This window comes from Panulirus ornatus, chromosome 25 (genome assembly GCF_036320965.1).
Source record: "Panulirus ornatus isolate Po-2019 chromosome 25, ASM3632096v1, whole genome shotgun sequence".
In the NCBI taxonomy this organism is placed as follows: Eukaryota; Metazoa; Arthropoda; class Malacostraca; order Decapoda; family Palinuridae; genus Panulirus; species Panulirus ornatus.
Genome location: NC_092248.1, coordinates 13,887,844 through 13,911,301, shown reverse-complemented (window position 1 = coordinate 13,911,301; position 23,458 = coordinate 13,887,844). Strand labels below are relative to the sequence as shown.

At 42.3% G+C, this 23,458-nt stretch overlaps 1 protein-coding gene across 5 annotated transcripts in view; it reads left to right on the top strand.

Moving 5' to 3' along the window:
* LOC139757296 (UDP-xylose and UDP-N-acetylglucosamine transporter-like) overlaps window positions 1–23,458 on the top strand; it is an 89,861-nt gene that overhangs the window by 16,060 nt on the left and 50,343 nt on the right. For 3 of the 5 annotated variants that reach the window (XM_071677664.1, XM_071677665.1, XM_071677669.1), the window contains exons 4-6: window positions 5,470–5,571; window positions 5,832–5,934; window positions 13,110–13,241. In XM_071677664.1, the coding sequence (XP_071533765.1) occupies window positions 5,470–5,571; window positions 5,832–5,934; window positions 13,110–13,241 (337 nt within the window). The remainder of the gene's footprint in view (window positions 1–5,469; window positions 5,572–5,831; window positions 5,935–13,109; window positions 13,242–23,458) is intronic. The other 2 variants (XM_071677668.1, XM_071677666.1) reach the window with 2 other exon arrangements.

The window sequence follows — 23,458 nt, the reverse complement described above, 5'->3', positions numbered from 1 at the left end:
TCTATAAACAAATTTAACAACCATAGAGATATCACACACCCCTGCCGCAAACCGACATTCACTGGGAACCAATCACTTTCCTCTCTTCCTACTTGTACACATGCCTTATATCCTTGATAAAAACTTTTTATTGCTTCTAACAACTTACCTCCCATGTCATATTTCTCTTAATACCTTCCACAAAGCATCTCTATCAACTCTATCATATACCTTCTCCAGATCCATAAATGCTGCATGTGTTTTTCTAAGTATTTTTCACATACATTTTTCAAAGCAAACACCTGATCCACACATCCTCTACCACTTCTGAAACCACACTTTAAGCTTATTTATTTACTTAGTCGCTGCTTCCTGCGTCAGCGAGATCACGCAAGGAAACACAAAGAATGGCCCAACCACTCACATACACATGTATCATAAACACCTATACATGAACATATACATACATACAGCGACAAAGCAAAATTATTTTATTTATATTTATTTTGCTTTGTCACTGTCTCCCGCATTTGCGAGGTAGCGCAGGGAAACGGACGAAAGAAATGGCCCAACCCACCCCCATACACATGTATATACATACACGTTCACACACGCAAATATACATACCTATACATCTCAATGTACACATATATATACACACACAGACACATACATATATACCCATGCACACAATTCACACTGCCTTAATTCATTCCCATAGCCACCTCGCCACACATGGAATACCATCCCCCTCCTCCCTCATGTGTGCGAGGTAGCGCTAGGAAAAGACAACAAAGGCCCCATTCGTTCACACTCAGTCTCTAGCTGTCATGCAATAATGCCCGAAACCACAGCTCCCTTTCCACATCCAGGCCCCACACAAATTTCCATGGTATACCCCAGACGCTTCACATGCCCTGATTCAATCCACTGACTGCACGTCAACCCCGGTATACCACATTGATCCAATTCACTCTATTCCTTGCCCGCCTTTCACCCTCCTGCATGTTCAGGCCCCGATCACTCAAAATCTTTGTCACTCCATCTTTCCACCTTTTCTTTCAAACTATTCACCATTTCCTGCGTTAGCAAGGTAGCTTTAAGAACAGAGGACTGGGCCTTTGAGGGAATATCCTCACCTGGCCCCCTTCTCTGTACCTTCTTTTGGAAAATTAAAAAAACGAGAGGGGAGGATTTCCAGCCCCACGCTCCCTCCCCTTTTAGTCGCCTTCTACAACACGCAGGGAATACGTGGGAAGTATTCTTTCTCCCGCATCCCCAGGGATAATATATAATATATATAATAATATATATATATATATATATATATATATATATATATATATATATATATATATATATATATATATATAAATATATATATATATATAAAGTGCGTAAGACAAGGGAGCAAATGGGAACTTCAGTGAAGGGCGCAGATGGGGAGGTGATAACAAGTAGTGGTGATGTGAGAAGGAGATGGAGTGAGTATTTTGAAGGTTTGTTGAATGTGTTTGATGATAGAGTGGCAGATATAGGGTGTTTTGGTCGAGGTGGTGTGCAAAGTGAGAGGGTTAGGGAAAATGATTTGGTAAACAGAGAAGAGGTAGTAATAGCTTTGCGGAAGATGAAAGCTGGCAAGGCAGCGGGTTTGGATGGTATTGCAGTGGAATTTATTAAAAAAGGGGGTGACTGTATTGTTGACTGGTTGGTAAGGTTATTTAATGTATGTATGACTCATGGTGAGGTGCCTGAGGATTGGCGGAATGCGTGCATAGTGCCATTGTACAAAGGCAAAGGGGATAAGAGTGAGTGCTCAAATTACAGAGGTATAAGTTTGTTGGCCCAGTCCTCTGTTCTTAACGCTACCTCGCTGATGCGGGAAATGGCGGATAGTTTAAAAAAAAAAAAAAAAAAAGTTTGTTGAGTATTCCTGGTAAATTATATGGGAGGGTATTGATTGAGAGGGTGAAGGCATGTACAGAGCATCAGATTGGGGAAGAGCAGTGCGGTTTCAGAAGTGGTAGAGGATGTGTGGATCAGGTGTTTGCTTTGAAGAATGTATGTGAGAAATACTTAGAAAAGCAAATGGATTTGTATGTAGCATTTATGGATCTGGAGAAGGCATATGATAGAGTTGATAGAGATGCTCTGTGGAAGGTATTAAGAATATATGGTGTGGGAGGAAAGTTGTTAGAAGCAGTGAAAAGTTTTTATCGAGGATGTAAGGCATGTGTACATGTAGGAAGAGAGGAAAGTGATTGGTTGTCTGTGAATTTAGGTTTGCGGCAGGGGTGTGTGATGTCTCCATGGTTGTTTAATTTGTTTATGGATGGGGTTGTTAGGGAGGTGAATGCAAGAGTTTTGGAAAGAGGGGCAAGTATGAAGTCTGTTGGGGATGAGAGAGCTTGGGAAGTGAGTCAGTTGTTGTTCGCTGATGATACAGCGCTGGTGGCTGATTCATGTGAGAAACTGCAGAAGCTGGTGACTGAGTTTGGTAAAGTGTGTGAAGGAAGAAAGTTAAGAGTAAATGTGAATAAGAGCAAGGTTATTAGGTACAGTAGGGTTGAGGGTCAAGTCAATTGGGAGGTGAGTTTGAATGGAGAAAAACTGGAGGAAGTGAAGTGTTTTAGATATCTGGGAGTGGATCTGGCAGCGGATGGAACCATGGAAGCGGAAGTGGATCATAGGGTGGGGGAGGGGGCGAAAATTCTGGGAGCCTTGAAGAATGTGTTGAAGTCGAGAACATTATCTCGGAAAGCAAAAATGGGTATGTTTGAAGGAATAGTGGTTCCAACAATGTTGTATGGTTGCGAGGCGTGGGCTATGGATAGAGTTGTGCGCAGGAGGATGGATGTGCTGGAAATGAGATATTTGAGGACAATGTGTGGTGTGAGGTGGTTTGATCGAGTAAGTAACGTAAGGGTAAGAGAGATGTGTGGAAATAAAAAGAGCGTGGTTGAGAGAGCAGAAGAGGGTGTTTTGAAATGGTTTGGGCACATGGAGAGAATGAGTGAGGAAAGATTGACCAAAAGGATATATGTGTCGGAGGTGGAGGGAACGAGGAGAAGAGGGAGACCAAATTGGAGGTGGAAAGATGGAGTGAAAAAGATTTTGTGTGATCGGGGCCTGAACATGCAGGAGGGTGAAAGGAGGGCAAGGAATAGAATGAATTGGAGCGATGTGGTATACCGGGGTTGACGTGCTGTCAGTGGATTGAATCAAGGCATGTGAAGCGTCTGGGGTAAACCATGGAAAGCTGTGTAGGTATGTATATTTGCGTGTGTGGATGTATGTATATACATGTGTATGGGGGTGGGTTGGGCCATTTCTTTCGTCTGTTTCCTTGCGCTACCTCGCAAACGCGGGAGACAGCGGCAAAAAAAAAAGAAAATATATATATATATTTTTTTTTTTTTTTTTTTTTTTTTTATACTTTGTCGCTGTCTCCCGCGTTTGCGAGGTAGCGCAAGGAAACAGACGAAAGAAATGGCCCAACCCCCCCCCCATACACATGTACATACACACGTCCACACACGCAAATATACATACCTACACAGCTTTCCATGGTTTACCCCAGACGCTTCACATGCCTTGATTCAATCCACTGACAGCACGTCAACCCCTGTATACCACATGGCTCCAATTCACTCTATTCCTTGCCCTCCTTTCACCCTCCTGCATGTTCAGGCCCCGATCACACAAAATCTTTTTCACTCCATCTTTCCACCTCCAATTTGGTCTCCCTCTTCTCCTCGTTCCCTCCACCTCCGACACATATATCCTCTTGGTCAATCTTTCCTCACTCATTCTCTCCATGTGCCCAAACCATTTCAAAACACCCTCTTCTGCTCTCTCAACCACGCTCTTTTTATTTCCACACATCTCTCTTACCCTTACGTTACTTACTCGATCAAACCACCTCACACCACACATTGTCCTCAAACATCTCATTTCCAGCACATCCATCCTCCTGCGCACATCTCTATCCATAGCCCACGCCTCGCAACCATACAACATTGTTGGAACCACTATTCCTTCAAACATACCCATTTTTGCTTTCCGAGATAATGTTCTCGACTTCCACACATTTTTCAAGGCTCCCAAAATTTTCGCCCCCTCCCCCACCCTATGATCCACTTCCGCTTCCATGGTTCCATCCGCTGACAGATCCACTCCCAGATATCTAAAACACTTCACTTCCTCCAGTTTTTCTCCATTCAAACTCACCTCCCAATTGACTTGACCCTCACCCCTACTGTACCTAATAACCTTGCTCTTATTCCCATTTACTCTTAACTTTCTTCTTCCACACACTTTACCAAACTCAGTCACCAGCTTCTGCAGTTTCTCACATGAATCAGCCACCAGTGCTGTATCATCAGCGAACAACAACTGACTCACTTCCCAAGCTCTCTCATCCCCAACAGACTTCATACTTGCCCCTCTTTCCAGGACTCTTGCATTTACCTCCCTAACAACCCCATCCATAAACAAATTAAACAACCATGGAGACATCACACACCCCTGCCGCAAACCTACGTTCACTGAGAACCAATCACTTTCCTCTCTTCCTACACGTACACATATATATATATATATATATATATATATATATATATATATATATATATATATATATTTTTTTTTTTTTTTTTTTTATACTTATATATATATATATATATATATATATATATATATATATATATATATATATATATATATATATATATATCTTTTTTTCTTTCGTACTATTCGCCATTTCCCGCATTAGCGAGGTAGCGTTATCAACAGAGGACTGGGCCTTAGAGGGAATATCCTCACCTGGCCCCCCTCTCTGTTCCTTCCTTTGGAAAATTAAAAAAGAAAAAAAAAAAAAACGAGAGGGGAGGATTTCCAGCCACCCGCTCCCTCCCCTTTTAGTCGCCTTCTACGACACGCAGGGAATACGTGGGAAGTATTCTTTCTCCTCTATCCCCAGGGATAATATATATATATATATATATATATATATATATATATATATATATATATATATATATATATATTATCCCTGGGGATAGGGGATTAAGAATACTTCCCACGTATTCCCTGCATGTCGTAGAAGGCGACTAAAAGGGGAGGGAGCGGGGGGCTGGAAATCCTCCCCTCTCGTTTTTTTTTTTAAATTTTCCAAAAGAAGGAACAGAGGGGGCCAGTTGAGGATATTCCAAAAAAGGCCCAGTCCTCTGTTCTTAGCGCTACCTCGCTAACGCGGGAAATGGCGAATAGTTTAAAAGAAAAAGAAATATATATATATATATATATATATATATATATATATATATATATTCATTTTTTTTTTTCATGAAATGCAACAATGGTGGAATTACTAAACATACATCTTCATAATGCATTATTTTGATTGGAAAGTTGTTTGTACACTTTACATAGAAGCATTCATCATCAGTCAAAATTTTTTACACCCTTCTGTTTAGTTGATATTTTCAGTATCTTTACAGATTCTCCCATCACCTGTAGGGTTGGTCCTAAATGTCTAAAAGCAGAAGCCTTTATTATCTGTCAGAAATGTTACAGTCTTGAGTACATTAGGTAAGGTGTTAGAAGTCTTTGTAAATTTTTCTAGTTACAGACACTATTACAAAATATATAGCACCAAAATATTTATTACTTGTAAGGTGAATATCTGTGGTGAAATTGACAGTGCCTCATATAATTTCTGCTAGACTCTACCGACAACATTATTTGTATTTGCGCATATCAGTTAGAAACAGTCAGTGCTGGTCTGATGTATGTATATTGTCTCATATGTTAAGTGGTATGCTAAAAATCCCTCGCAATTGCTCTTTCAGAGACTACATGGTGCTTGTGGTAATGTTCTTCATTGTCAACTTACTGAACAACCTGGCATTTGGCTTTAAGATCTCCATGCCTCTCCATATGATCTTCCGCAGTGTGAGCCTTAGGATTATATTTCATATTCAATTTATACTTATTTTGTTATACATAATTGCTGTTTCCTGCATTAGCGAGTTGTGCTAGGAAATATAGGAAGAATGGCCTATCCTCTCATATACACATATATATACACAACGCCCATATACGCACACATACATACATATACACATCAACACATACATACATATACATTCACACACACAGACATATACATATATACACATGTACATATTCATACTTGCTTGCCTTCATCCGTTCCTAGCACTCCCCTGCCCCACAGGAAACAGCATTGCTACCCCCTGCTTCAACGAGTTAGCTCCAGGAAAACAGACAAAAAAGGCCACATTCTTTCACACTGAGTCTCCATCTGTTATGTGTAATGCACTGAAACCACAGCTCCCTAATCCACACCCAGGCCTCACAGACCTTTCCATGGTTTACCCCAGATGCTTCACATGCCCTGTTTCAGTCCACTGACAGCACATCAACCCTGGTATACCATGTCGTTCCAATTCACTCTATTCCTTGTATGCTTCTCACCCTACTCTATATTCAGGCCCTGATTGCTGAAAATCTTTTTCACTCCATCCTTCCCCCTCCAGTTTGGTCTCCTGCTTCTCTTTGTTTCTTCCACCTCTGACACATATATCCTCTTTGTCAGTCTTTCCTCACTCATTCTCTCCATGTGTCCAAAGCATTTCAACACACCCTCTTCTGCTGTCTCAACCACACTCTTTGTATTTCCATACATCTCTCCTACCCTTTCATTACTCACTCGATCAAACCACCTCAAACCACATATTGTCCTCAAACATTTCATTTCCAACACGTCCACCTTCCTCTGTCCAATCCTATATATAGCCCAGGCCTTGCAACCATATGACATATATATATATATATATATATATATATATATATATATATATTTTTTTTTTCATACTATTCGCCATTTCCCGCGATAGCGAGGTAGCGTTAAGAACAGAGGACTGGGCCTTTGAGGGAATATCCTCACCTGGCCCTCTTCTCTGTTCCTTCTTTAAAAAAAAAAAAAAAAAAAAAAAGAGAGGGGAGGATATCCAGCCCCCTGCTCCCTTCCTTTTTAGTCGCCTTCTACGACACGCAGGGAATACGTGGGAAGTATTCTTTCTCCCCTATCCTCAGGGATATATATATATATATATATATATATATATATATATATATATATATATATATATATATATATATATATATATGGTAAAGTGTGTGGAAGAAGAAAGTTGAGAGTAAATGTGAATAAGAGCAAGGTTATTAGGTACAGTAGGGGTGAGGGTCAAGTCAATTGGGAGGTGAGTTTGAATGGAGAAAAACTGGAGGAAGTGAAGTGTTTTAGATATCTGGGAGTGGATCTGTCAGCGGATGGAACCATGGAAGCGGAAGTGGATCATAGGGTGGGGGAGGGGGCGAAAATTTTGGGAGCCTTGAAAAATGTGTGGAAGTCGAGAACACTATCTCGGAAAGCAAAAATGGGTATGTTTGAGGGAATAGTGGTTCCAACAATGTTGTATGGTTGCGAGGCGTGGGCTATGGATAGAGATGTGCGCAGGAGGATGGATGTGCTGGAAATGAGATGTTTGAGGACAATGTGTGGTGTGAGGTGGTTTGATCGAGTAAGTAACGTAAGGGTAAGAGAGATGTGTGGAAATAAAAAGAGCGTGGTTGAGAGAGCAGAAGAGGGTGTTTTGAAATGGTTTGGGCACATGGAGAGAATGAGTGAGGAGAGATTGACCAAGAGGATATATGTGTCGGAGGTGGAGGGAACGAGGAGAAGAGGGAGACCAAATTGGAGGTGGAAAGATGGAGTGAAAAAGATTTTGTGTGATCGGGGCCTGAACATGCAGGAGGGTGAAAGGAGGGCAAGAAATAGAGTGAATTGGAGTCATGTGGTATACAGGGGTTGACGTGCTGTCAGTGGATTGAAGCAAGGCATGTGAAGCGTCTGGGGTAAACCATGGAAAGCTGTGTAGGTATGTATATTTGCGTGTGTGGACGTGTGTATGTACATGTGTATGGGGGGGGGGTTGGGCCATTTCTTTCGTCTGTTTCCTTGCGCTACCTCGCAAACGCGGGAGACAGCGACAAAGTATAAAAAAAAAAAAAAAAAAAATATATATATATATATATATAATTTTTTTTTTTAATTTTCCAAAAGAAGGAACAGAGAAGGGGGCCAGGTGAGGATATTCCCTCAGTGGCCCAGTTCTCTGTTCTTAACGCTACCTCGCTAACGCGGGAAATGGCGAATAGTTTGAAAAAAAAAAAATATATATATATATATATATTCTTTCTTTTTCTTTCAAACTATTCGCCATATCCCGCGTTAGCGAGGTAGCGTTAAGAACAGAGGACTGGGCCTTTGAGGGAATATCCTCACGTGGCCCCCTTCTCTGTTCCTTCTTTTGGAAAATAATAATAATAAAAAAAAAAAAACCAAAAGGAGAGGATTTCCAGCCCCTCGCTCCCTCCCCTTTTAGTCGCCTTCTACGACACGCAGGGAATACGTGGGAAGTATTCTTTCACCCCTAACCCCAGGGATAAAATATATATATATATATATATATATATATATATATATATATATATATATATATATATATATATATATATATATATTTTATATTTATTTCAATTTATTTTGCTTTGTCGCTGTCTCCCGCATTTGTGAGGTAGCGCAAGGAAACAGACGAAAGAAATGGCCCAACCCACCACCATACACATGTATATACATACACATCCACACACGCAAATATACATACCCATACATCTCAATGTACACATATATATATACACACATGGACACATACATATATATACACATGCACACAATTCACACTGTCTGCCTTTATTCATTCCCATCGCCACCTCGCCCCACATGGAATAACATCCCCCTCCCCCCTCATGTGTGTGAGGTAGCGCTAGGAAAAGACAACAAAGGCCCCATTCGTTCACACTCAGTCTCTAGCTGTCATGCAATAATGCCCAAAACCACAGCTCCCTTTCCACATCCAGGCCCCACAGAACTTTCCATGGTTTACCCCAGATGCTTCACATGCCCTGATTCAATCCATTGACAGCACGTCAACCCCAGTATACCACCTCGATCCAATTCACTCTATTACTTGCCTGCCATTCACCCTCCTGCATGTTCAGGCCCCGATCACTCAAAATCTTTTTCACTCCATCTTTCCACCTCCGACATATATCCTCTTGGTCAATCTTTCCTCACTCATCCTCTCCATGTGCCCAAACCATTTCAAAACACCCTCTTCTGCTCTCTCAACCACGCTCTCTTTATTTCCACACATCTCTCTTACCCTTACATTACTTACTCGATCAAACCACCACACACCACATATTGTCCTCAAACATCTCATTTCCAGCACATCCACCCTCCTGCACACAACTCTATCCATAGCCCATAGTTATATATATATATATATATATATATATATATATATATATATATATATATATATATATATATATATATATATATTTTTTTTTTTTTTTTCCAAAAGAAGGAACAGAGAAGAGGTCCAGGTGAGGATATTCCCTCAAAGGCCCAGTCCTCTGTTCTTAACGCTACCTCGCTATCGCGGGAAATAGCGAATAGTATGAAAAAAAAAAAAAAAAAATATATATATGTATGTGAGAAATACTTAGAAAGGCAAATGGATTTGTATGTAGCATTTATGGATCTGGAGAAGGCATATGACAGAGTTGATAGAGATGCTCTGTGGAAGGTATTAAGAATATATGGTGTGGGAGGAAAGTTGTTAGAAGCAGTGAAAAGTTTTTATCGAGGATGTAAGGCATGTGTACGTGTAGGAAGAGAGGAAAGTGATTGGTTCTCAGTGAATGTAGGTTTGCGGCAGGGGTGTGTGATGTCTCCATGGTTGTTTAATTTGTTTATGGATGGGGTTGTTAGGGAGGTAAATGCAAGAGTCTTGGAAAGAGGGGCAAGTATGAAGTCTGTTGGGGATGAGAGAGCTTGGGAAGTGAGTCAGTTGTTGTTCGCTGATGATACAGCGCTGGTGGCGGATTCATGTGAGAAACTGCAGAAGCTGGTGACGGAGTTTGGTAAAGTGTGTGGAAGAAGAAAGTTAAGAGTAAATGTGAATAAGAGCAAGGTTATTAGGTACAGTAGGGTTGAGGGTCAAGTCAATTGGGAGGTGAGTTTGAATGGAGAAAAACTGGAGGAAGTGAAGTGTTTTAGATATCTGGGAGTGGATCTGTCAGCGGATGGAACCATGGAAGCGGAAGTGGATCATAGGGTGGGGGAGGGGGCAAAAATTTTGGGAGCCTTGAAAAATGTGTGGAAGTCGAGAACATTATCCCGGAAAGCAAAAATGGGTATGTTTGAAGGAATAGTGGTTCCAACAATGTTGTATGGTTGCGAGGCGTGGGCTATGGATAGAGTTGTGCGCAGGAGGATGGATGTGCTGGAAATGAGATGTTTGAGGACAATGTGTGGTGTGAGGTGGTTTGATCGAGTAAGTAACGTAAGGGTAAGAGAGATGTGTGGAAATAAAAAGAGCGTGGTTGAGAGAGCAGAAGAGGGTGTTTTGAAGTGGTTTGGGCACATGGAGAGAATGAGTGAGGAAAGATTGACCAAGAGGATATATGTGTCGGAGGTGGAGGGAACGAGGAGAAGAGGGAGACCAAATTGGAGGTGGAAAGATGGAGTGAAAAGGATTTTGTGTGATCGGGGCCTGAACATGCAGGAGGGTGAAAGGAGGGCAAGGAATAGAGTGAATTGGAGCGATGTGGTATACAGGGGTTGACGTGCTGTCAGTGGATTGAATCAAGGCATGTGAAGCGTCCGGGGTAAACCATGGAAAGCTGTGTAGGTATGTATATTTGCGTGTGTGGACGTATGTATGTACATGTGTATGGGGGGGTTGGGCCATTTCTTTCGTCTGTTTCCTTGCGCTACCTCGCAAACGCGTGAGACAGCGACGAGGTATAAAAAAAAAAAAAAAAAAAAAAAAAAAAAAATATATATATATATATATATATATATATATATTTTGCTTTGTCGCTGTCTCCCGCGTTTGCGAGGTAGCGCAAGGAAACAGACGAAAGAAATGGCACAACCCACCCGTATACACAATGTACACACACACACGCCCACACATGCAAATATACATACCTGTACATCTCACTGTACACATATATATACACACACAGACACATACATATATACCCATGCACACAATTCACACTGCCTGCCCCTATTCATTCCCATCGCCACCTCGCCACATATGGAATACCATCCCCCTCCCCCCTCATGTGTGCGAGGTAGCACTAGGAAAAGACAACAAAGGCCCCATTCGTTCACACTAAGTCTCCAGCTGTCACGCAATAATGCCCGAAACCACAGCTCCCTTTCCACATCCAGGCCCCACACAACTTTCCATGGTTTACCCCAGATGCTTCACATGCCCTGATTCCATCCATTGACAGCACGTCAACCCCGGTATACCACATCGATCCAATTCACTCTATTCCTTGCCCGCCTTTCACCCTTCTGCATGTTCAGGCCCCGATCACTCAAAATCTTTTTCACTCCATCTTTTCACCTCCAATTTGGTCTCCCACTTCTCCTCGTTCCCTCCACCTCCGACACATATATCCTCTTGGTCAATCTTTCCTCACTCATTCTCTCCATGTGTCCAAACCATTTCAAAACACCCTCTTCTGCTCTCCCAACCACGCTCTTTTTATTTCCACACATCTCTCTTACCCTTACATTACTTACTCAATCAAACCACCTCACACCACACATTGTCCTCAAACATCTCATTTCCAGCACATCCACCCTCCTGCGCACAACTCTATCCATAGCCCATGCCTCGCAACCATACAACATTGTTGGAACCACTATTCCTTCAAACATACCCATTTTTGCTTTCCGAGATAATGTTCTCGACTTCCACACATTCTTCAAGGCTCCCAGGATTTTCGCCCCCTCCCCCACCCTATGATTCACTTCCGCTTCCATGGTTCCATCCGCTGCCAGATCCACTCCCAGATATCTAAAACACATTACTTTCTCCAGTTTTTCTCCATTCAAACTTACCTCCCATTTGACTTGACCCGCAACCGTACTGTACCTAATAACCTTGCTCTTATTCACATTTACTCTTAACTTTCTTCTTTCACACACTTTACCAAACTCAGTCACCAGCTTCTGCAGTTTCTCACATGAATCAGCCACCAGCGCTGTATCATCAGCGAACAACAACTGACTCACTTCCCAAGCTCTCTCATCCACAACAGACTTCATACTTGCCCCTGTTTCCAAAACTCTTGCATTCACCTCCCTAACAACCCCATCCATAAACAAATTAAACAATCATGGAGACATCACACACCCCTGCCACAAACCTACATTCACTGAGAACCAATCACTTTCCTCTCTTCCTACACGTACACATGCCTTACATCCGCGATAAAAACTTTTCACTGCTTCTAACAACTTGCCTCCCACACCATATATTCTTAATACCTTCCACAGAGCATCTCTATCAACTCTATCATATGCCTTCTCCAGATCCAAACACCTGATCCACACATCCTCTACCACTTCTGAAACCACACTGCTCTTCCCCAATCTGATGCTCTGTACATGCCTTCACCCTCTCAATCAATACCCTCCCATATAATTTACCAGGAATACTCCTCAAACTTATACCTCTGTAATTTGAGCACTCACTCTTATCCCCTTTGCCTTTGTCCAATGGCACTATGCACGCATTCCGCCAATCCTTAGGCACCTCACCATGAGTCATACATACATTGATAACCTTACCAACCAGTCAACAATACAGTCACCCCCTTTTTTAATAGATTCCACTGCAATACCATCCAAACCTGCTGCCTTGCCGGCTTTCATCTTCCGCAAAGCTTTTACTACCTCTTCTCTGTTTACCAAATCATTTTCCCTACATCTTTTTTTTTACTTAGACTCTTACCTTTTCATTTGAGATGGTCATGAATTAGGAATATTTAGTTTGCCCATGTTGGTCACTACCGGGTATAAAAAGCAATTAATTTGTTTTTGATTATATAGGATAGGAATAATGTGTTAGCTGTCCACATGCAGAATGACTAATAATTATGCTCAACAGGGTGGTCTCATTGCCAATATGATCATGGCCATTATTGTGCTTGGACGGCGCTACAGTGTTATAAAGTACATCTCTGTGATCATGATCACCATTGGCACCGTGATTTGCACCATTGCATCAGCTGAAAAACTGGTAAGAATTTTTTGTTTTTTATGGATAGAAGAAAGTAACCTTTATTTTTGATGTTTTGGTTGGGTTGTCATGTTGATAGAATTGGAATAATTGGTGAATTGTAATTATAATTATAAGGGTTCATATATGAAATCAAAATGAAAAATATGAATAGACATTGTTTTGGAAATCTTGAATTCTTGAAGTTTATATGTTGTTTGGATGTATATGATTATAGGCAGAAACTGGATATTGCAAATGAGGCCATTTTACGGTTCCTGATGGTACCTTCGTAAGATGGGAGGAGCAGTTGTGTATTGTGCATATGTATATTATTTATTTATATTTATTGTGCATATATATATTATTTATATATATATATTATATATTCCTTGTGTGTCGTAGAAGGCGACTAGAGGGGACGGGAGCGGGGGGCCAGAAATCCTCCCCTCCTTGTATTTTTTAACTTTCTAAAATGGGAAACAGAAGAAGGAGTCACGTGGGGAGTGCTCATCCTCCTCGAAGGCTCAGACTGGGGTGTCTAAATGTGTGGATGTAACCAAGGTGTGAAAAAAGGAGAGATAGGTAGTATGTTTGAGGAAAGGAACCTGGATGTTTTGGCTCTGAGTGAAACGAAGCTCAAGGGTAAAGGGGAAGAGTGGTTTGGGAATGTCTTGGGAGTAAAGTCAGGGGTTAGTGAGAGGACGAGAGCAAGGGAAGGAGTAGCAGTACTCCTGAAACAGGAGTTGTGGGAGTATGTGATAGAATGTAAGAAAGTGAATTCTCGATTAATATGGGTAAAACTGAAAGTTGATGGAGAGAGATGGGTGATTATTGGTGCATATGCACCTGGGCATGAGAAGAAAGATCATGAGAGGCAAGTGTTTTGGGAGCAGCTGAATGAGTGTGTTAGTGGTTTTGATGCACGAGACCGGGTTATAGTGATGGGTGATTTGAACACAAAGGCGAGTAATGTGGCAGTTGACGGAAGAATTGGTATACATGGGGTGTTCAGTGTTGTAAATGGAAATGGTGAAGAGCTTGTAGATTTATGTGCTGAAAAAGGACTGGTGATTGGGAATACCTGGTTTAAAATGCGAGATATACATAACAAGAACAATGGAAGTAAGGGGAGTGGGGGAGAAATGGGATGTATTTAGGGAATCAGTGATGGATTGTGCAAAAGATGCTTGTGGCATGAGAAGAGTGGGAGGTGGGTTGATTAGAAAGGGCAGTGAGTGGTGGGATGAAGAAGTAAGAGTATTAGTGAAAGAGAAGAGAGAGGCATTTGGACGATTTTTGCAGGGAAAAAATGCAGTTGAGTGGGAGACGTATAAAAGAAAGAGACAGGAGGTCAAGAGAAAGGTGCAAGAGGTGAAAAAAAGGGCAAATGAGAGTTGGGGTGAGAGAGTATCATTGAATTTTAGGGAGAATAAAAAGATGTTCTGGAAGGAGGTAAATAAAGTGCGTAAGACAAGGGAGCAAATGGGAACGTCAGTGAAGGGCGCAAATGGGGAGGTGATAACAAGTAGTGGTGATGTGAGAAGGAGATGGAGTGAGTATTTTGAAGGTTTGTTGAATGTGTTTGATGATAGAGTGGCAGATATAGGGTGTTTTGGTCGAGGTGGTGTGCAAAGTGAGAGGGTTAGGGAAAATGATTTTGTAAACAGAGAAGAGGTAGTAAAAGCTTTGCGGAAGATGAAAGCCGGCAAGGCAGCAGGTTTGGATGGTATTGCAGTGGAATTTATTAAAAAAGGGGGTGACTGTATTGTTGACTGGTTGGTAAGGTTATTTAATGTATGTATGACTCACGGTGAGGTGCCTGAGGATTGGCGGAATGCGTGCATGGTGCCATTGTACAAAGTCAAAGGGGATAAGAGTGAGTGCTCAAATTACAGAGGTGTAAGTTTGTTGAGTATTCCTGGTAAATTATATGTGAGGGTATTGATTGAGAGGGTGAAAGCATGTACAGAGCATCAGATTGGGGAAGAGCAGTGCGGTTTCAGAAGTGGTAGAGGATGTGTGGATCAGGTGTTTGCTTTGAAGAATGTATGTGAGAAATACTTAGAAAAGCAAATGGATTTGTATGTAGCATTTATGGATCTGGAGAAGGCATATGATAGAGTTGATAGAGATGCTCTGTGGAAGGTATTAAGAATATATGGTGTGGGAGGAAAGTTGTTAGAAGCATTGAAAAGTTTTTATCGAGGATGTAAGGCATGTGTACGTGTAGGAAGAGAGGAAAGTGATTGGTTCTCAGTGAATGTAGGTTTGCGGCAGGGGTGTGTGATGTCTCCATGGTTGTTTAATTTGTTTATGGATGGGGTTGTTAGGGAGGTGAATGCAAGAGTTTTGGAAAGAGGGGCAAGTATGAAGTCTGTTGGGGATGAGAGAGCTTGGGAAGTGAGTCAGTTGTTGTTCGCTGATGATACAGCGCTGGTGGCTGATTCATGTGAGAAACTGCAGAAGCTGGTGACTGAGTTTGGTAAAGTGTGTGAAAGAAGAAAGTTAAGAGTAAATGTGAATAAGAGCAAGGTTATTAGGTACAGTAGGGTTGAGGGTCAAGTCAATTGGGAGGTGAGTTTGAATGGAGAAAAACTGGAGGAAGTGAAGTGTTTTAGATATCTGGGAGTGGATCTGGCAGCGGATGGAACCATGGAAGCGGAAGTGGATCATAGGGTGGGGGAGGGGGCGAAAATTCTGGGAGCCTTGAAGAATGTGTGGAAGTCGAGAACATTATCTCGGAAAGCAAAAATGAGTATGTTTGAAGGAATAGTGGTTCCAACAATGTTGTATGGTTGCGAGGCGTGGGCTATGGATAGAGTTGTGCGCAGGAGGATGGATGTGCTGGAAATGAGATGTTTGAGGACAATGTGTGGTGTGAGGTGGTTTGATCGAGTAAGTAACGTAAGGGTAAGAGAGATGTGTGGAAATAAAAAGAGCATGGTTGAGAGAGCAGAAGAGGGTGTTTTGAAATGGTTTGGGCACATGGAGAGAATGAGTGAGGAAAGATTGACCAAGAGGATATATGTGTCGGAGGTGGAGGGAATGAGGAGAAGAGGGAGACCAAATTGGAGGTGGAAAGATGGAATGAAAAAGATTTTGTGTGATCGGGGCCTGAACATGCAGGAGGGTGAAAGGAGGGCAAGGAATAGAGTGAATTGGAGCGATGTGGTATACCGGGGTTGACGTGCTGTCAGTGGATTGAATCGGGGCATGTGAAGCGTCTGGGGTAAACCATGGAAAGCTGTGTAGGTATGTATATTTTGCGTGTGCGGACGTATGTATATACATGTGTATGGGGGTGGGTTGGGCCATTTCTTTCGTCTGTTACCTTGCGCTACCTCGCAAACGCGGGAGACAGCGACAAAGCAAAAAAAAAAAAAAAAAAAAAACATAAGTATATGTATGTAAGTAGGAGAGATGGCCAGAGAGCGTTATTGGATTACGTGTTAATTGACAGGCGCGCGAAAGAGAGACTTTTGGATGTTAATGTGCTGAGTGGTGCAACTGGAGGGATGTCTGATCATTATCTTGTGGAGGCTAAGGTGAAGATTTGTATGGGTTTTCAGAAAAGAAGAGTGAATGTTGGGGTGAAGAGGGTGGTGAGAGTAAGTGAGCTTGGGAAGGAGACTTGTGTGAGGAAGTACCAGGAGAGACTGAGTACAGAATGGGAAAAGGTGAGAACAATGGAAGTAAGGGGAGTGGGGAAGGAATGGGATGTATTTAGGGAATCAATGATGGATTGCGCAAAAGATGCTTGTGGCATGAGAAGAGTGGGAGGTGGGTTGATTAGAAAGGGTAGTGAGTGGTGGGATGAAGAAGTAAGATTATTAGTGAAAGAGAAGAGAGAGGCATTTGGATGATTTTTGCAGGGAAAAAATGCAATTGAGTGGGAGATGTATAAAAGAAAGAGACAGGAGGTCAAGAGAAAGGTGCAAGAGGTGAAAAAGAGGGCAAATGAGAGTTGTGGTGAGAGAGTATCATTAAATTTTAGGGAGAATAAAAAGATGTTCTGGAAGGAGGTAAATAAAGTGCGTAAGACAAGGGAGCAAATGGTAACTTCAGTGAAGGGCGCAAATGGGGAGGTGATAACAAGTAGTGGTGATGTGAGAAAGAGATGGAGTGAGTATTTTGAAGTTTTGTTGAATGTGTTTGATGATAGAGTGGCAGATATAGGGTGTTTTGGTCGAGGTGGTGTGCAAAGTGAGAGGGTTAGGGAAAATGATTTGGTAAACAGAGAAGAGGTAGTAAAAGCTTTGCTGAAGATGAAAGCCAGCAAGGCAGCAGGTTTGGATGGTATTGCAGTGGAATTTATTAAAAAAGGGGGTGACTGTATTATTGACTGGTTGGTAAGGTTATTTAATGTATGTGTGACTCATGGTGAGGTGCCTGAGGATTGGCGGAATGCGTGCATAGTGCCATTGTACAAAGGCAAAGGGGATAAGAGTGAGTGCTCAAATTTCAGAGGTATAAGTTTGTTGAGTATTCCTGGTAAATTATATGGGAGGGTATTGATTGAGAGGGTGAAGGCATGTACAGAGCATCAGATTGGGGAAGAGCAGTGTGGTTTCAGAAGTGGTAGAGGATGTGTGGATCAGGTGTTTGCTTTGAAGAATGTATGTGAGAAATACTAAGAAAAGCAAGTGGATTTGTATGTAGCATTTATGGATCTGGAGAAGGCATATGATAAAGTTGATAGAGATGCTCTGTGGAAGATATTAAGAATATATGGTGTGGGAGGCAAGTTGTTAGAAGCAGTGAAAAGTTTTTATCGAGGGTGTAAGGCATGTGTACGTGTAGGAAGAGAGGAAAGTGATTGGTTCTCAGTGAATGTAGGTTTGCGGCAGGGGTGTGTGATGTCTCCATGGTTGTTTAATTTGTTTATGGATGGGGTTGTTAGGGAGGTGAATGCAAAAGTTTTGGAAAGAGGGGCAAGTATGAAGTCTGTTGTGGATGAGAGAGCTTGGGAAGTGAGTCAGTTGTCGTTCGCTGATGATAGAGCGCTGGTGGCTGATTCATGTGAGAAACTGCAGAAGCTGGTGACTGAGTTTGGTAAAGTGTGTGAAAGAAGAAAGTTAAGAGTAAATGTGAGTAAGAGCAAGGTTATTAGGTACAGTAGGGTTGAGGGTCAAGTCAATTGGGAGGTAAGTTTGATAGGAGAAAAACTGGAGGAATTAAAGTGTTTTAGATATCTGGGAGTGGATCTGGCAGCGGATGGAACCATGGAAGCGGAAGTGAATCATAGGGTGGGGGAGGGGGCGAAAATCCTGGGAGCCTTGAAGAATGTGTTGAAGTCGAGAACATTATCTCGGAAAGCAAAAATGGGTATGTTTGAAGGAATAGTGGTGCCAACAATTTTGTATGGTTGCGAGGCGTGGGCTATGGATAGAGTTGTGCGGAGGAGGGTGGATGTGCTGGAAATGAGATGTTTGAGGACAATGTGTGGTATGAGGTGGTTTGATCGAGTAAGTGACGTAAGGGTAAGAGAGATGTGTGGAAATAAAAAGAGCGTGGTTGAGAGAGTAGAAGAGGGAGTTTTGAAATGGTTTGGGCACATGGAGAGAATGAGTTAGGAAAGATTGACCAAGAGGATATATGTGTCGGAGGTGGAGGGAACGAGGAGAAGTGGGAGACCAAATTGGAGGTGGAAAGATGGAGTGAAAAAGATTTTGTGTGATCGGGGCCTGAACATGCAGGAGGGTGAAAGGAGGGCAAGGAATAGAGTGAATTGGATCGATGCGGTATACCGGGGTTGATGTGCTGTCAGTGGATTGAATCAGGGCATGTGAAGCGTCTGGGGTAAACCATGGAAAGCTGTGTAGGTATGTATATTTGCATGTGTGGACGTGTATGTATATACATGTGTATGGAGGTGGGTTGGGCCATTTCTTTCGTCTGTTTCCTTGCGCTACCTCGCAAACGTGGGAGACAAAAAAAAAAAAATTATATATTATACCTGATCGCTGTTTCCTGCATCATTTATTTATTATACTTTGTTGCTGTCTCTTGCATTAGCGAGGTAGCTCAAGGAAACAGACGAAAGACTGGCCCAACCCACCCACATACACATGTATATACATACACATCCACACACGCACATATACATACCTATACATCTCAACGTATACATATATATACACACACAGACATATACAAATATACACATGTACATAATTCATACTGTCTGCCCTTATTCATTCCCGTCGCCAACCCGCCACACATGAAATGACAACCCCTCCCCCCGCATGTGTGCGAGGTAGCACTAGGAAAAGACAACAAAGGCCACATTCATTCACACTCAGTCTCTAGCTGTCATGTATAATGCACCAAAACCACAGCTCCCTTTCCACATCCAGGCCCCACAAAACTTTCCATAGTTTACCCCAGACGCTTCACATGCCCTGGTTGAATCCATTGACAGCATGTCAACCCCAGTATACCACATCTTTCCAATTCACTCTGTTCCTTGCATGCCTTTCACCCTTTCACATATCAATATGTACACATATACAGACATATACATACACATACACAGACATATGCATATAAACACATGTACATATTCATACTTGCTTGCCCTCATTCATTCCTGATGCCACCCCACCCCACAGGAAACAGCATCACTTTCCCCTGCTTCAGCGTGGTAGCACTAGGAAAACAGACAAAAAAGGCCACATTCATTCACACCCAGTCTCTGGCTGTCATATGTAATGCACTGAAACCACAGCACCCTGTCCACATCCAGGCCCCACAGACCCTTCCATGGTTTACCCCAGATGTTTCACATGCCCTGGTTCTGTCTGCTAACAGCATGTCGACCCCGGTATACTACATCATTCCAGTTCACTCTATTCCTTGCATGCCTCTCTCCTTATGTTCAGGCCTCATTTACTCAAAATCTTTTTCACTCCATCCTTCCACATCCAATATACTCTTCCTCTTCTTGTTCCCTCCACCTCTGACACATATATCCTCTTTGTCAGTCTCTCCTCACTCATTCTCTCCATATGTTCAAACCATTTCAATACACCCTCTTTTGCTCTCTCAACCACACTCTTTTTATTTCCACACATCTCTCCTACACTTTCATCTTAGTGATCAAACCACATCACACCACATATTGTCCTCAAACATTTCATTTCCAACACATCCACCCTCCTCTGTATAACCCTGTCTGTAGGCCATACCTTGCAGCCATGCAACATTTTTGAAAGTACTATTCCTTCAAACATACTCAAATTTGCTCGCTCAGATAACGTTCTCTCGTTCCAGACATTCTTCATCACTCCCAGAACCTTCCCCTCATCCCTCACCCTGTGATTCACTTTCACTTCCATGGTTCCATTTGCTACTAAGTCCACTCCCAGATATGTAAAACACTTCACTTCATCACTTCATTTTACATTACTACATTCAAACTTACTTCTCAATTAACTTGTCCCTCAACCTTGTATGTATCTTGCTAACATGGGAAATGGTGAATATGCATGAAGAAAAAAGTAAGTTCATATGTACTTGCCATTTCCTGCGTGAGGGAAGTAGCGTCAAGATGACAGTTCCATAGAGGGAAAATCCTCTCTTGGCTCCTCGCTCTGTTCCCTCTTTTGGAAAGGATATTGATTGAGAATGAAGACATGTATAGAGCATCATATTTTGGGAGAAGTGGTACAGTTTCAGAAGTGGTAGAGAATGTGTGGATTAGGTGTTTGCTTTAAAGAATGTGTATGAGAAATAGAGAAACAGATGGATTTGCATATGGATGTATGTATTTGGAGAAAGCATATGGTATGATAAATAGAGGCCTTCTGGAAGGTCTTAAGAATACATTTTGTTGGAGGAAAGCTGCGAGAAGCAGAGTTTTTAATAAGTGTGTAAGGTATGTGTGTGATTAGGAAAGTGAGAAGAGTGGATGGTTCCAAATGAGGGTTGGTTTGCAGCAGGGGTGTGTGGTGTCACCTTGGTTGTTTAATTTGCTTATGGATTGGGGGGGGTGAAATTTGAGAGTTTTAGAGAGAAGGGTGAGTATGTAGTGTGTTGGGGATGAGAGGGCCTGAGAAATGAGTCAGTTGGTGTTTGCTGATTGCACCACTGGTGGCAGGTTCAACTGAGAAACTACTTAAGTTAGTGACTGAGTTAGGTAGAATGTGTGAAAGAAGGAAATTGAGAGTAAATGTGAATAAAGGCTAGATTATTAGGTATAGCTGGGTTGAGGGACAGGTTAGTTAGTGTGAGTTTTGAGTGGAAAAAATGTAAGGAAGTGAAGTGTTTTAGATACCTTGGAGTGGATATGGCAGCAGATGGAAATGTGGAAGCAGAAGTGAGTCATAGGGTGAGTGAGGGAATGAAGTTTTTGGGAGTGCTGAAGAATGTATGGAAAGAGGGATCATTATATGGAAGGGCAAAAATGGGTGTTTGAAGGTATAGTATTCCCATCAATCCTAATGTGTGCAAGGTTTGGGCTATACATAAGGCTTTGCAGAGGAGGATGGATGTGTTGGAAATGAAACATTTGGTGTGAGGTGGTTTGATCGAGTAAGTTATAAAAGGGGAAGAGAGAGGTTATTTATTTGCTTTGTCGCTGTCTCCCGCGTTTGCGAGGTAGCGCAAGGAAACAGACGAAAGAAATGGCCCAACCCACCCCCATACACATGTATATACATACACGTCCACACACGCAAATACACATACCTATACATCTCAATGTACACATATAAATACACACACAGACACATACATATATACCCATGCACACAATTCACGCTGTCTGCCTTTATTCATTCCCATTGTCACCCCGCCACACATGGAATACCATCCCCCTCCCCCCTCATGTGTGCGAGGTAGCGCTAGGAAAAGACAACAAAGGCCCCATTCGTTCACACTCAGTCTCTAGCTGTCGTGCAATAATGCCCGAAACCACAGCTCCCTTTCCACATCCAGGCCCCACACAACTTTCCATGGTTTACCCCAGACGCTTCACATGCCCTGATTCAATCCACTGACGGCACGTCAACCCCGGTATACCACATCGCTCCAATTCACTGTATTCCTTGCCCGTCTTTCACCCTCCTGCATGTTCAGGCCCCGATCACACAAAATCTTTTTCACTCCATCTTTCCACCTCCAATTTGGTCTCCCACTTCTCCTCGTTCCCTCCACCTCCGACACATATATCCTCTTGGTCAATCTTTCCTCACTCATTCTCTCCATGTGCCCAAACCATTTCAAAACACCCTCTTCTGCTCTCTCAACCACGCTCTTTTTATTTCCACACATCTCTCTTACCCTTACATTACTTACGCGATCAAACCACCTCACACCACACATTGTCCTCAAACATCTCATTTCCAGCACATCCACCCTCCTGCGCACAACTCTATCCATAGCCCACGCCTCGCAACCATACAAAATTGTTGGAACCACTATTCCTTCAAACATACCCACTTTTGCTTTCCGAGATAATGTTCTTGACTTCCACACATTCTTCAAGGCTCCCAGGATTTTCGCCCCCTCCCCCACCCTATGATTCACTTCCGCTTCCATGGTTCCATCTGCTGCCAGATCCACTCCCAGATATCTAAAACACTTTACTTCCTCCAGTTTTTCTCCATTCAAACTTACCTCCCAATTGACTTGACCCTCAACCCTACTGTACATAATAACCTTGCTCTTATTCACATTTACTCTTAACTTTCTTCTTTCACACACTTTACCAAATTCAGTCACCAGCTTCTGCAGTTTCTCACATGAATCAGCCACCAGCCTTATATCATCAGCAAACAACAACTGACTCACTTCCCAAGCTCTCTCATCCACAACAGACTTCATACTTGCCCCTCTTTCCAAAACTCTTGCATTTACCTCCCTAACAACCCCATCCATAAACAAATTAAACAACCATGGAGACATCACACACCCCTGCCGCAAACCTACATTCACTGAGAACCAATCACTTTCCTCTCTTCCTACACGTACACATGCCTTACATCCTCGATAAAAACTTTTCACTGCTTCTAACAACTTTCCTCCCACACCATATATTCTTAATACCTTCCACAGAGTATCTCTATCAACTCTATCATATGCCTTCTCCAGATCCATAAATGCTACATACAAATCCATTTGCTTTTCTAAGTATTTCTCACATACACTCTTCAAAGCAAACACCTGATCCACACATCCTCTACCACTTCTGAAACCACACTGCTCTTCCCCAATCTGATGCTCTGTACATGCCT